This window comes from Diadema antillarum, unplaced genomic scaffold (assembly GCF_040938485.1).
Source record: "Diadema antillarum isolate AM-2024a unplaced genomic scaffold, OU_Dant_1.0 seq00001536_RagTag, whole genome shotgun sequence".
Lineage (NCBI taxonomy): Eukaryota > Metazoa > Echinodermata > Echinoidea > Diadematoida > Diadematidae > Diadema > Diadema antillarum.
Genome location: NW_027272268.1, coordinates 1133553 through 1149296, shown reverse-complemented (window position 1 = coordinate 1149296; position 15744 = coordinate 1133553). Strand labels below are relative to the sequence as shown.

General features: G+C 39.5%; 1 protein-coding gene across 1 annotated transcript in view; it reads right to left on the bottom strand.

Annotated features, from left to right (window-relative positions):
• The window catches only part of LOC139710511 (poly [ADP-ribose] polymerase tankyrase-like), a 58214-nt gene that overhangs the window by 20278 nt on the left and 22192 nt on the right, over positions 1 to 15744 (bottom strand). The window contains exons 17-34 of the mRNA XM_071622443.1: positions 15450 to 15606; positions 14820 to 15028; positions 12850 to 13071; positions 12049 to 12081; positions 11204 to 11335; positions 10737 to 10892; positions 9703 to 9867; positions 8943 to 8981; positions 8073 to 8130; positions 7148 to 7353; positions 6424 to 6503; positions 5623 to 5732; positions 3994 to 4231; positions 3397 to 3556; positions 2682 to 2758; positions 2092 to 2383; positions 1429 to 1572; positions 509 to 623 (exon numbers count right to left, since the gene is read on the bottom strand). Coding sequence (XP_071478544.1) covers positions 509 to 623; positions 1429 to 1572; positions 2092 to 2383; positions 2682 to 2758; positions 3397 to 3556; positions 3994 to 4231; positions 5623 to 5732; positions 6424 to 6503; positions 7148 to 7353; positions 8073 to 8130; positions 8943 to 8981; positions 9703 to 9867; positions 10737 to 10892; positions 11204 to 11335; positions 12049 to 12081; positions 12850 to 13071; positions 14820 to 15028; positions 15450 to 15606 — 2593 coding nt within the window. The remainder of the gene's footprint in view (positions 1 to 508; positions 624 to 1428; positions 1573 to 2091; positions 2384 to 2681; positions 2759 to 3396; positions 3557 to 3993; positions 4232 to 5622; positions 5733 to 6423; positions 6504 to 7147; positions 7354 to 8072; positions 8131 to 8942; positions 8982 to 9702; positions 9868 to 10736; positions 10893 to 11203; positions 11336 to 12048; positions 12082 to 12849; positions 13072 to 14819; positions 15029 to 15449; positions 15607 to 15744) is intronic.

Below are 15744 nucleotides of genomic sequence, written 5' to 3'. Positions count from 1 at the left end.
CTATATTCTACAGTTAATCAAATACTGAGAAGAAAAGTACAAGGACTAAAAGTCATAATGTGGCAATCAGTATTATTTCTAGTACATGCGGAGTGATACATTTTGGTGTACTGTCTACGCCATATATATAGTGAGTAAATTTTTCAAGAATCTGGACATCCCAAAAACTTCTTCAATGATTAAATTCATGACCATGGAGTACAGTAACCAATGAATGTAGAAGGTATGCACGAACATTGGATTATGATGGGATAAGGCATGATATTTTTCATGTACTGTTAAATTTTTGGATAGCATCTGACTAACAAAATCACGAAAATAAAAGCTCATAGAGTATTCGGTGTATACAGTCATTAAGAAAATATCATTAGCCAATGGGAATAACAAAGATGATGATGTCTGATTCATAGGAGGTGAGGTTACCATGTCAACTGTAGTATGTCTAAGGATGATTCAGAAAGACCTGCAAAGTTAGACTGTTAAGTCGGGATGTGTCTAGATTTCTTACCCCACAGCAGTTTGCACAGTTCCATGTTCTGAGCCAGGACTGCATAGGTAAGGGGTGTGCACCTGAACTGGTCATTCCCCAAGCCAACCTCCTTTGCCAACAGTCTTTGTGCAACCTGATATTCAAACAAGACAAAATAAAACAAACCACAAGTTTTCAGTGAAAGCATGAGTAGAAAGTTAATGCCAATCCTGTCTGTAAGTGACAGCACACAGAAACAATGCTGCTATGCCTGTGGGCATCTTCTTATTCAGCAAATGATGACATCACAAAGATGGTGTCTAATTCAACCTAGATAGCCTCTTCAAAGTTGACACTCCTCTCGAGGAGGGCCCTGCCATTACCATCAGCCCCCGATTGCTGCATACCCATTGATACCCCTGGGTCAAAATAGACATTTTGTGGAAACAATGCCTGCAGATGTCATCTCATCCATTCAGTGATGTCTTGACAGCAGATATTCAGTAAATATGCAGGACCACCAGAGGATCTCAGCAAACAGAGTTATGTTTACTTCACCTGCAGACACCTATTCATCTAGTCACATCTGCACAAACTTCTTTCAATGGACATGAATGTATACACAGAAGCAGACCTCCCAACCTTTCTGACTAAACATTAGGGATGATTTAGCTCCCAAGTAGGAAAGAAAGAGCAGTTCCCATACGAGTGTGTAGTAAAATTATCATGAAAAATAGGAAATTCTGATTGAAACAAGAGCTGAGAATGGTCAAAATTCAGATTCTTTCCTCCAAATTCAGAATGGTTAGGTCTGCAGAAGGGAGGAAACATAATGGGAACTGTTCCAAAATCTTAAGAAAAAAGACACTAGACTGAAGCTACCTATTCTTATCATCTATGTGAATGATCTTGAAATGACAGAGAGCTATAAGTCTATGAGTATGCCACTGAGGCCTCACCTTGGAGCAGTGCACACCCTCAGACTCCAGGGCTAAGATGTGGAGTAGGTTCTGCTGCTTGGCCCCTGGTGCATCGATACGTTTCTCACGTGCCTTGGAGATCAGGTTCAGCACCAGCTGCAAACGGTGCTCCTCTATCGCTGCCTGTTCAGATCACAAAAGAGAATACTTTATATTTAGTATGCGAGGTTCATAGGTTGATGTACAAGGAGAAGCAATGAAACCTTGCCCTGAAGTTCATACAAGTGGTACGCTTGTTGATTTTTTAAATAAAGTATAAACAGTACAACGACAAACAAGAAACTTGAGTTCTGGAACAATCATGAGGTTTTAAACAATCATGAGGTTTCAAACATAGGCTTGAGGACAATATTATTGTCTCAAAATGAAATTTTATATGAATATATGTAAGACAGAGCACTAAGGTATACTTATCAATCAAAAAAGAAATATCCTTATGCTGTCCAAATCATAAGCAAAACAAAAAATCACAACTCCAGACATTCCAAAATATGTCCACATTCTCCATGAGTTAGGAAATGCTTGATTCCTCTTACTCTTATAGCATGATGTGCCTGCCTGACTTCTACAAGTCACACAGGGCAAACTACAAGGTGGTGGACCCATAAGTCCATTTTTGAGAGCTGGGACTGGACAGCTCACCTTGATGGGGGTGATGTAGGGCACGTTGCAAGGCTCCAGTCGGTCCATGAGCAGGAAGAGGATTCCCTGCCAGTTGTTTCTCACCACCGTACGGAAGAGTGACTCCACGCTCCTCTCGGCAACGGGTGGGACCTCTTTCTTCCTGAGGGGCTTCCACAGCCATACCCGCTCCATCTTCCTCCGCTCCTCCTCCTGCTGCTTGCGCAACTCCTCCGCCCTGGCCGCTGTGATCAGCTGTTTGGTCACACTCACTGAAATGTTGGCTTGCCGCTGCAAGAAGAAGATCACCACACTGCAAAGGAATCAGAATGGGGAGAAAACAAAACAAGGCCTTTACACATCTTTGCTCTTTTTTACTGTTCAAGCACATTATCAATATTACAAATCAAAACAATTCAAAATTGATCAAATTTACATTGAGATCTAAATATAAATAGAACAGATCACATTTGAAACTTTGTAATCTTTTGCTGATCATTTGATGAGTACAATGGAAAATACAGATGAAATGCAAAAATTGGTAAAAAAGATACATTTTGATAGAATTTTTTACGACACACACGAGACCCATATAACTTTTACCATCTCACCTGATGTGGCCTCCCATGGCTGCCATGGCAAGTGGAGTGTTTCCAAGAGAGTCTTTGATGTCAATATTTGTGTAGCACTGGATGAATGAAACAAACAAACAAATAAACAAATACATATGACATTCAACTGTGCTCATTCAACAGTCACACATTTCATGATTACAAAATCCAACGAAGAAAGAGAAGCAGAGTTTACCTGCGAAGATACGGCTATATGGCATATTGAAGAAAAGTTCAACTTTTTGTACGAATTAGACAAGGGTTCTGGGTGAGCATGTGAAACTTTAAAATTCCACAACTTTCTAAAATATTGTCCAATTGAGCTGAAATTTTCCCTCTTCTATTTGATTTCACTCAATCAAAGTCGACGTAAAAATGCATTGGATTTTCATTTTGCTGTTGCATCATATTCAAAATATAGAATCACAGTAGAAGATTGAGACACTACAAACAGTTACGGTAAATATTGTGAATTCTTTAAAATACATATGGGTATGCCCCTTTCCTAGGCTTTTCTTTTGCAGAAAGCTAGATCTAGGAGACAGTGTACAAATGGATCCAATTTTCTTCCCTATCCTATTCTACTTTGGCTCACCATTTCAAGAAAGAGCCGTATACTGATCACTAATTGCCAAATACCAATACCATGAAACTGTAAGAATTTTGTTAAAGTCTGCCAATGAAAGCTATCAATTGGTGGGGTCAAGGGTCATACCTCTGCGATGTCCATGATGGAGATGATAGCCCCACGGTGGGCCGCTAGATGGAGCGGAGTCCGACCCAGGTTGTCAGGTTTATTGATCTTCCTCTGCTTCATGGCACCCTTCAGGAGGCTGACCGCCTCTATGGGGTCAATGGCCAGGCGGTCATTCTCACTGGACACAACAAAAAACAAAGCATGTAGTGTAGAACGAGCTGACACAGAAAGATGCACACATCCCACTCAAACCATTATTTGCCTTTGCCTTACATCAGAAGCATTACAAGCTCAACAAAGTACTTTATTCTCTTTAGTGCTCATTAAATTGGGTCATTCAAAATTTTCCGCGTTACATCTTTTCGAATTTAGCAGCCCTTGTGTTTGTATAGAGAAGAGCAAATGTGAATAAAATAGTAATAGTCATTCTGTATCAACCATATGTATAAGACCAATTCATAGGTACTAAGAACAACTCTACTCACTGCTGCTACCAGACCTGACAGTTTGATTTATCTCAAGAATGCTCTGTGAAACACAACATTCCACCATAAGTTTTGTTACTCATACAGATCTTTCCTCCCCCCACCCCCCCCCCCCCCCCACCATACTTACTTGTTGATGTTGATGAAGAGGTAGTGAAGAGGCAGCAGTCCATCTTCGTCTTCGGCAAAGAGGTCGGCCCTTTGATCGAGCATGAGTTCGATGACGTCCAGACTGGGGTCCTTGTCAGCGATGTACTTCTGGCAGGCGTAGTGGAGAGGCGTCCTCCCCTTGCTGTCCTTGGCACTGATGTCAGCTCCACTCTTGAGGAGCTTCTCAATCACTTGGGCCATGCTTAGAGTTGGGGAGCCTGATTGGAGGGGGTGTGTAAAAACTGACCTCGTAACTACCGGTGAAAAGATTTAAAGGTAGGGAATCCCATTCGCACGCCTTAAATGAAGAGCTGTATAAATACAGTGGTATGTTGAAGAGAGTATCATTTTAGAAACTCCCATAAAGTACTGAAAGTGGAAGGTAACATTTAGTACATTTTTTTGACCGTTAGATTTTGAATTGAATTGTTTTCGGGGCTCACCGTAAATTCCAGTACATTACTAGGCTACTTTTGCAGACCCATGTACTACATGTGTGTCCATCATGTATATTTTGTGAAGAAAGTTCATCAACACTTACAAACATTTCTATATACATTCTTGCCACACACTCTATATGTTATCACATCAGCTCTTGTACTTTTAGATTTGTGTTTATAGATCACAAATACAGAAGAATGCAACAAAAAGGCTTATAAGTGTGGCTGACACACAGAACTACTGAGTAGTTGAGCTTTGTGCATTATTCAAAATTTAGATAACTGTTGACTTCCAAATTTCTAAGCAGTGGCCTAAGCAAGTCCCCTGAGGTTCATATCTAATGTTTTGCTGCATTTTGGGAGGTCTGTAAAAGGTATCCCCTACCTTTAAGACATTTCATACTCATCTTGATGAGTTTGATTAGAAGTTTGATTAGCTGAAACATCTTTTCGTTCTCTAGTGATACACTCAAAAGAGACTCAAATGTAGCCATTTCAGTCTCCTGCACCATGCTCAGAGAAACACATTCATGCTTGCCAGAGGGTGTGATGGCCAACAACTGATGGTGCATGATGGAAAGTTGAGCGGACAGGTTGAAGGTCACATATATATCTACACTGCGGCAACAACTACCACTGACAGCATGTACAAATGTGTATCATTAGTAAATAGAAATCATCACGTCAAAGAAAAAAAAGATGAATCGTACAACACAGCTGGATGTCTGTAAAAATGTTACAATCTTCCTGAAGCATTAAGCTATTTGGGAACACTTTTTTCAACACTCACATACACACACAATTATATAAAAAAAAAAAAAGAATGATACTCTAGGTAACTGCAATATCAGTTTTTTTTTTTCTTTTTTCCTTTTTTTTTTTAAGGATTACTGCATTTTCAGAAATGTCTAAAAGAGCAATAACTCTTACATCAGAACAAAGGCTAAAAAGCAAATTTCCCATGTAAATGCCAAGAACTCAATATCATGACCATGTTCTAATTTTTTGTACATGACAAATTCATTCCTACAGGACAAAGCAATACAGGATTTCAGTAATTACAAGTTCTATAAGCAACCAAACATCTCCATGTGTTAGAAGGATGCATACTCATGTGATTACTACTACAGGGGCAAGTACAAGTGGTGAGAGACAATTCTATGTCATACCATAGGTGGACATGGCTACATAGTGAAGTGGGGTCAGTCTGCTGCCCTCAACGGCTGTGTTGACTGTAGCCGGTGAGAGAAGGATGTCCAGTAGTTCATACATGTTTTCCCTGAACAGCAGAGAGACATAGCAGATTGGGGAATGAGATGAAATTAATGTTCACACTCTTAAAGCTCAATGTGACACAGATAAGTGTCGTAAAGGTTGAAGTAGTACATTCACAGCTTAAATCCAGTGGACTGAAGTCACTGCAATCACAAATATTTTCCTGTAGGTAGAGCCAACTAAACAGCTGTTTGCATCATGCTTTGTGCTTCAGTGACAGGAGTGAATGTTGCCCGAGCAACAAAATATGAGACTGAAATAACTGCTATCTCTATTTGAAACCAACTATTCTGTTTTGACCACCAACTGCTGAAGTGGTGTCATTTTTGCACTTACAGCAATGAATACTATCATCAAGGTGATTATCACTATTGGGATCATGAAAATCATTCTCACCATTACAATCAATATCAGTAAATTCATAATCATCATATCATCTTCTTCACCATCAACATCATCAACATCATCACTGTAATCATCATCATCATCATCGTCCATCATCATCATTATCATCATCATCATCGTCCATCATCATCATCATCATCATCATTATCATCATCTCCATCGTCATCGTCATCATCGACATCATCGACATCATCGTCATTATCATCATCATCATCATCATCATCATCATCATCATCATCAGAACTACTGTCACCAGTCTGCCATGAGTTTACATCATGCTAGACTCTTACTTCAGGGCCAGTAGAAGAGGCATGGCCCTCTGGTCATCCTTGTGAGAGGATGGAAGGGCGATGTCAGCTCCAGCATCCACCTGTAGGGAGGAGACAGAAACATCTCATCATCAGACTCTGCCGCATCCACTACTGTATGTCTGCGTATCATGCCAGCACGGCAAAGCATTCTTCCATTCCTATCAGAGCATTTGCTATAACTTGAATGAAAGTGTAGTAATCAAATGATGTGAACTTGGAAATCTCCAAGGCTCCACATCACAGCCTGGCAGAGGATATGGCTTGGGTTAGGGGGGGGGGGGGGGGGGGGAACTGGCTAACAACTACTTCTCTCTCTTGTTAAGATATCTATATCTCACTTTTCATCACAAACTTTGTCAACAAGCACAAAACCTTGTATTCAAGTTAATATTCTGCAGCTCAATACACAGACTGAAAAATCTCTAATTAGTTTATCTCCACCTCACGTAGCACACCTGGGCCAGGTATCACAAAATTCATCAGATTTTCTTACATCGCAACGAGATGTGGGACAAACTGACAACCTCTTAAAAACAAACAAACAAACAAACAAACAAACAAACAAACAAACAAACAGACAAATAAATGCCTTTGGTATTAGTCATATCAGAGACATATAGGCCAGAAGGACACAAAAGCAGGATCTGACCACTAGATTGAAGGAACTTCTCAGTCTCAGGAGCAATGTGCCTGGAAAACTCACCAGGTATTTGACAAGCTTGTGCTTGCCAGCCATGATGGCTATGTGTAGTGGATTGCGGCCACCTGGCCCCCGGAGGTTGAGGTCAGGTTTCAGCTTCAGGATGGCCTGGAGTGCAGGGAAGGTCGATTGAGTCTCTGTCCCTGATACTTTGCCTGCTCTCTCATTCCCTGAAACCAGCATGTGGACCACTGTTCTCATATCTGGATCTATTGAGAAAGAGTTATGAGGATGGAAAATTAGAAACAAAAGGAGTTCATACACATCTTAGATTTCAGGCTTTCTTCTACTTTTTAAAACTCAATTACATCTGCACTGTTCAGATCCATAAGCTACTATATCAACCTGTGTTCTTTCTTTTTTTCTACATATTATGAAGATATCAAATGGCCATATGATACTATGTTTCATGATAAATGCATCATAAAGGCACACCTCAATTGTGACTTCTGAGAAATGACCAAAATATTATTATGGCTCTTCCAAAAACTGACAAGTGGGGTAATGTACATGGCTACCAAGAACATTTTACTATTAAATGCATTTTACAACAATACTTGGAAGAATGTTCAGGAATTTTAAAAAGAATGCAACGAAAAGCAGCTTATGAAACTCATGTTTTCTTATCATAAAGGCATACACTGTTACAGAACGATTGCAATAATACAAAACCACTATCTTTGATTACAACTTTACATAAACAACAGACTTTTCATAGGAATGCATATTATTAAAGCTTAAATCAGTGTTTTGATGTTCAGTATGGGAGCTGATTTTGGGGATAAATATATGAAGACAGAAAGAGTGCAGCAAAATCTGTATCAATTTTGAAAGGAATATATATTCAAAGAATTGATCGGTTTTATGAGGGTAAAATATGTGTAGAGGGTTGAAAGATTCAGCCCTTTTTGTTTTTTCTTGTTCTTACTTTCCCCTGATGGCCTGACCATCGCATCAATGTCTGGGTCTGTTTCATCCAGCAGACACTGAAAAAAAAGAAAAAACAACAAGAGATATTGACTCACTCACATGGTAGGGATTTTCACAATTACACATATACCCACATCCCCTACTTTGAAATATCTCCCTAGTACCATCACGTTATCTTTACGCTGAAATTGATATCAGAACTACATGTATCAATTACAGCTAAACTTACGATAAATGGCACATTTCCCATCATTTTCCCCTTCGATGCTTAAAAATTTATGTTGTTATTAGTAGATCATCATCATGAATGGACTATTGTGATGTCATTATATTTGCATATAAACTGTCATAGACAGGCCATGACAAGTTAATTTTCAATCGAAGATACATATGACGAGTTAATTTTCAATCAAAGATACAATCCCAATCAAAGATACAACCCCCCCCCCACCAAAAAAAAAACAACAACAACAACAACGCACATTTACACTAACGACAATGATTTCCACATAATACATAATGGTTACCACTGGTATTTATAATAGATAGAGTTACTTTTCATTACATACACACAGACATAGGATTGCACTACTTCTGCACACAAGTCTCTCAGTAGATCCTGCTGTTACATTCAATCCCAGGTGACGAGATTTTTCCACAAGTAAGATACACAACTTTAAATCACCTAAAGATGAGAAATATTTGAATAAGATAGGGATAGCCTACCATCTGTAAGGGAACATGCACAGATATCTGCAAAGTACATGTCTACAGATTTGATAATACGACTACAACAACAACAATAACAACAAAAACGATATGACAATCATGCTGAATCATATTTGAATTAGAGACCATTGAAACTTACCTGCAGAAATGCTCTTGCTGCCGCACTTGAATCCTCTGACTTTATTAACAGAAACAAACAAACAAACAAACAAAAAACAAAGGAGAAAATGAGAACATACATATGATACTGTCGCATCATATGTTGGTGTAACGCTACACCTTACAGACACAGGAAACAAATGTGATGTGGCTGTTAAGAAACAATATAAAATGGATCTGAGAAGAGAATGACACACAGCGGAAAAGTACCTACGATCACTTCAGATTGCCTGGACACAATTCACACAATGCATGCAAAAATCATTGTAAAAATTGTGATGAAATATGAATACTTATCACACTGTTTCAACACTGGCTCGTTGCCTCATCATATTTACACAGGGTGAAAGTGCTTTGCTCAATGAGAAATCAACTATAAATTTTCTAAGATTCCCCTCACCTTTTGTGCTAAAGTCAAGCAATATACTTAACCCCCTGCCAAGTACGGACACGCTGCGGCCACAAGATTGTGTATTTACAAGCTGGAATAAACATTTTGAATCTGTGTCTGCTGTCCCACCAACATCACAACTGATCACATCCATCAAAGACACAAGCTTTTACCCACAGAGAATATGACTGCTACATGTATATGCTCCTTTCTTGGTGCTACATTCAGGTAATGATGACATCATAAATGTGACTGCATACCCTAACTGGTGGGTCATATTCCATACCAGTACCAATCCAATCGGTACAATGTTATAAGAGAAGAGGAAAGAGGAAATGACAGCTCCTACCATTCTTCCTGTGGAGTACTCTGATGTCCATCTAAGCAGGGGAGTAAAACCACGCTTGTCCCTCTTCTTGCCAAGAAGCTTCAGATCCAAGCTGTTCTTGTCTGGAGGTGTGGCAGCATCCGTGTTGTTGGGTAGGCCCTCATCCCTGGCAGTGGCTTTCTTTCCCTGTGGGGATAATTTTAGAAGTACAAGCCTTGGTCTCTAAAATTTGCTAAAATTCAGAGGAAATATATCTATTGAAGCAAAAGGAGCAAAAGCTGCATGTATACCGGCCACAAAAACAATATATGTCACCATCTTAAAGCAGTGATATTTGATAAAGTAAATTCAAGCTGATATTACAGTATCATATTTTTGTTTTGCTGGTTATTATATACCGCATGTGATGATAGTTGCTCTTCTCCAAGTGACAGCAGTATGGTACCAGTTATTAGTCTTCAAATAATTCACTTACTCTGAAGACCGATGATATGTAACAATGAAAAGAAATCTATGTGTACCTACACATATTATGTTGACATTATGCCTTACAATTAGCTTATGCATTTGGCCAAGAACAGGTGTATGTTATCAGTCCTTTTTTCCTGTTTCTCTACTTTGAATGAAACATTTCAGTATTGAGGGTCCTGTTTACCTTTGGGAGCAGTGATTTAAAAAATGTTTAAGATATCACTTTTGATGCATATGTGTAGGTCTGTTGTATCACAAAATATCCTACCATATAGCATTTTTGCAATAAAGCCTAAAATATAAGGAGATATCAGTATTTTTCTCATTAAACTGTAACTGTAGACGGTTTAGTCTGGAAACATTCTTATTATAACTATTGTTCACGTTTTGTATATTTGACAATACTTAACATCAATTACACTGGTTCAAATTTTTACATTGGTTGTTTCAATCCGTAACTCACATTTTGGAACTATTTTGAAGCACTAATGCTGGGTTTTTGTTTCATCTGCAAATGGTAAATTATGCCTTCAAAAGAAAAACCATGATAAAGATGGGGTTGCTTGAATACTGAAGTTTCTTACATTTTCCACGATGATGTTGAGGAGCACAGACTGATTGGAGTTCAAACACTTCTTGGCCATGATATGGAGCAGGTTTTCTTCCTCAGCATTGGTGAAGTTGGTCAGCTGAACTCCTTTATCCAGCAGAAACTTCACAAGGTCTGCATTGTAGCTAGCCTGGCATGTAACAGCAAAACAATGATTAAGACGTAACAGTCGTATCTTGCTCGACAAATCCAATCTGTTTGCGTGCTCTTTGCACCGATTCAAATCTATGAAAGCAAAGCAAATGTAATTTTGAATCACAAACAAACAAGAACAACAAGGCAAAATTGTGAAGCCCTGTAGTAAGTATTAAAATTGATCAGACACTACATAGATATAGAAGATAAGGGGAATTTCTAGATAAGGCATAGTGTATCAATAAATTAAGGCTAAAATATATAAAGCACTGAAAGCAAATATCTATGGAGACAGGAGTGGAATACCTTCTTGATGGCGATGTCTACCACACTTTCTCCACCAGCTGTGATGGCATGAGGATCACATCCCTTGTCTACCAACAGGGTTGCCATGTCAACACTGATCTTCATCAGCTCAGCCTTCAGCTCAGTCTGGTACTGAAATTGGAGAAAAACAGTTGGTCTTTTACCCACACATGGACTATCAATACACCTTGAGCCCTGACGCATCCAATATTGAACAGAAACACTCCGTTACAAATATACCACTCAACTATCAAGGAATGAACAAAAACTTGTAAAATTTGGTGGACATCATAGGTGGATGTTTTGCAGGAATATTGAATAGACCGGTTCTGTAATGTATTCATTTTTTTTTTTTTTATGCATGCTTTTTCACAAAAATTGCCCTGAACAACCACAAAGCTTGACAGAGGCTTGCCCGAACTAGCAATAACCAAGAGAATTCCTGCCTTTGGAACTTAATGGGAGGGAACAGATGAATGAAATGTTTCATTACTAGGCTGTAGGAAAAGAAACAGCTATAAATTGTAATACATTACAGAAAATACATTACAGAAATGGGTCTTTTCCCTGTCAATCAATCTATGTTAAAATCAATAAAGTTTTGGGTCACAAATTCACAGAATTTCCCCCTTGTTCCTGCTCTCTTTTGGGGGGAAGGGGGTGGCGGGCATTGCCACATTATGACATCACTGTGGTGCCATATTTGTTGTCAAAAGGTTGCAAAGAATTTGACTTTTTTGTGCCTCTCTTGAAATGTTTTGATATCCACATCAGCCCACCTTTTGCCCCTAATACCATGTACATGTCAAATTAAACTCTGACTGCAGATTGAGTAGATGACTTACCACATTGATGTCACTTGCAGCCAAATGATGAAGCTGTGAATGTGAAGCAAAAACAGAGATGAAACTACATCACAGAGAAATGTTCATCATAAAACTCTGAAGCATTGATCACAAAGGTGACATGTTCAAAGAGTGTAATAATCCACAGCAACTCTTGATTTTACCCCCCCCCCCCAAAAAAAAAAAAAAAAAAAAAAAATCTGCATTTGAGAATTACAATATTGTTACACAATGAAATAAAAAAGTTTTTTTTTTTTTAGAGTGGATCAATGTTTTCTTCTGTTTATGAAAAAAAAAAATAATCATAACCTAAAATTACAAGTCTCAATATATTCTTGCTAAGTTATACCAACTCAGATCATTTTGTGGCATACTTTGAGAGGCTGAAAATTACAGTAGGTATTCATTATGTATTTTACTGCCCAGTATTTCTTGGCATGTCAAGACAACCATTTCCTGGAATATTTTCAGGATATGAAGCTAATCCCCCTTGTATCTGATAAATAGAGCATATCTCCAGAGACATTTTTCCTAAAGAATTGAAAACATCATACCTAATGAATGCACATTTCAAAAGTGACTGACAATTTAAAATTGAAATATGAAAAACAGAAACTCCACTATACAAGAGATGTGCTGTACAAATGTATGACCACAAAATATAGCCCTGCATCACAAACTCAATACACACTATACATAACTCTGCACAAAGATGGCCACAGAAATCTTTTTGTCCCATAATTTTGCTTACATATCAGCACATCTTGGCAGCCACAGCCTGATTGAGATCATCATACTTACAGCATTCCAATCATTGGCATCCTTGAGGGCAGCATTCGCTTTCTTCTCCATGATCAGGTACTTGAGCTGGTCAAGCATCTCCTGGGAGACAGTGCCAGCGGTCAGCATGACGATGGTCCAGCCCTCATCGTCCCTAAAGTTAACGTCCACGCTGGGGTCCTCCAGGAGAAGGTCAGCACAGCCGATGTGACCCTTCATGAAGGCGATGCCCAGAGGGGGTACCTGTGTTTGGAGAGGTGAGACAGATTGATGACTCTATGCAAACATTAGTTACGTTCACACGCAGTTGCCAAACTTGAAGTTTAGGTCGAAAACTTAACTGTCGATGATTAGCTCCACTTGTGAATTCACGACGCCGGTTCACACGCGCACCTAAACTTTAAGTTACAACTTACGAGCGAGCCCCACTCGATAACAATGACCACGTGCCCATACAAAATAGCGCAGGGAATGACACGCAAGGTTCCTGCTAACTCACAAGCTCGTTGATTATTGTGTTCACACGGAGTGAAACGAGTGGGACCCCCTGTGGCTCATGGAGAGAGCGTAAACCCTAAGATGTCTCGTGGTTCTAACCATCGACTACATTTTAAGAGTGCTAACTTTCGAGTGCGTCAACACGGTGCTAAACTACAAGCTAATCCTCAAGAGTTAAATTTTTGACCTAAACTTTAAGTTTAGGAACAGCGATGTGAACCTAACTAATGACGGTTTCATACATATTTTTCTCTAGTACCCCCATTCCACAGCAATTTTTTTCTCATCGGTCACTCGTCGGAAGCAAGGTTTATTGCTTCCAGCCACCCATCAAAGTGTATTGGATTGCAGTCTGATGAATCTGACTTGGTTGGTTGACTATCAGGTGAATGTCAGATGTGTGGCGCGTGATCTTCATTGGATGAGCTTGGCTCACTGGATCACCGTCCGACATGTCTGACACTGACCTGATAGTCGACCAACACAAGTTGGATTCATCAGACTGTGATCCAATACACTTTGGTGGGAGGCCGGAAGCAATAAACTTAGCTTTCGATGAGTAACCAGTGAGAAAATTTCTCTGTGGAATGGGGGTAATACATTTCTCTCATACTACTGTATCCATTTGTTACTCACTGTTCAATAACACTTTTACTGTTTTGTAATGTAGAGTATGTGATGAATACTACATGAATACTAATAGAGTTTGAATTTATAAATTAAGTTGATACTTCAAAGGTAGCATTCTGCTCCTTGCTGGACTGTACTGGGTGCATACACAGTACATACTAAACACTATATTGCAGATAGAGGCACATTAGTGAACTAGAAAAGCACTCGGAGAGCACAGACCTCTGCCAAACAGTGCATTTCCACCCATACACGCATGCTGAGAATTACCCATTTTCCCAATGATAAAGAAGTCTTTGTTTACCTCAACAGCTTCTTGCATGCCACCAGCCTTGAGCAGAGCACGCGCTTTAGTGCACATATGCAAACCTCAAGTACGCGCAGCTTGAACTCCCATGATCATTGACCCTATTTGCCAAAAGATGAAAAAGCCTTCAAAAATTCACACAAATTCCCGGCTCACTACCAAAACTCTATCATCTGTTCCCTGTGTCATTATCAACTTTTCTTGCAAGTTTCATCGAATCCCTTCTCAACTTATTGAGTTATTTTGCACACAGATAAACCAACGCCAACAAAAACATAACCTCCTTCCTTAGCAGAGGTAATTAAACACACAGTGCACACTGGAACCATTTATATAAATGACCATGCCGAAACTCATAAACAAATAACCACATTAACATTTCAGTTGTCTGCTGTTAGATGTAGATGAGTATACAGTATCAAGAAAGGCTCTTGTAAGTAGTGAGATTATGCAATCATCAGGTGAATACAATGTGACAAGGCAGTTCCAAGTCAATGTAATCGGTACCTGATCACATAGAGGAAAGAATACTTCAAAATGGGAATGTCAGACTTACCTTCCAGTCATTTAGGGCATTAGGGTTGGCACCTCCAGACAGCAGGAGACGTAGGGCAAACCACCATCCATAGCCGGCTGCGTAGTGGAGCGGTGTGTTCCCTGAAGAATCCCTGGCGTTGGGATCGCAGCCTTTACGCAGGAGAAAGGCTGCGATGGGAACATGGCCGTTCATGACGGAAAGCATCAGGGGTGTCCTCTTGATTTTGTCTGGAATGAGAAGTATAAGATATGTGTACATGACTTACTGATGTAACTACCATGTAATATTGGTGTCATTAATAACAATTCAAAATATCAAAAAAGAAAGTCAAAAGAAACAAGACTGGACTTTATGTCACACTCTTGTCTATCAATACTCCTCACTTTCACATCACTGGGCATGGGAAAAAAACCACGAAAATGCTACACATACACACATAAACACACAAACATACACCAGAGGAAAGCAAGCTCAAAAAGTGCACTACCATGGAACTTGAACAGAATATATTACGACAAACACTACCAAAAATCCCAGCCAAATTGACCATATTCTAAAATACACCAAATCAGAATGACATCAGTGAAGCCAAAAGAGATGACCCTCATGTCACCTTTAATCAAATGAGGGCACTTCACAGGTACCCACCTCTCTGGTCCAGAATAGCCCCACTGTCTGCCAGGGCCTTGACTGTCTGAAGGTGGCCCTGCTCGCAGGCCACCATGAACGGTGTCAACTTGTTCTTCCCTGCTGACAAGGTGGCCTTGAGGTCGGCTCCGTGCTTGAGGAGAGCTCGGGCAGCATCCTGCCAAGCATTCCACAGAAGAAGACAACAACTTCAGCTAAACACCACATCATTAACAGATTTCATTCTACACAGAGGTTGTAGTAGCCTCTTTCAAATGCACTCCTAATTTCTGCTAATTTCTGCTAAATTTAATTT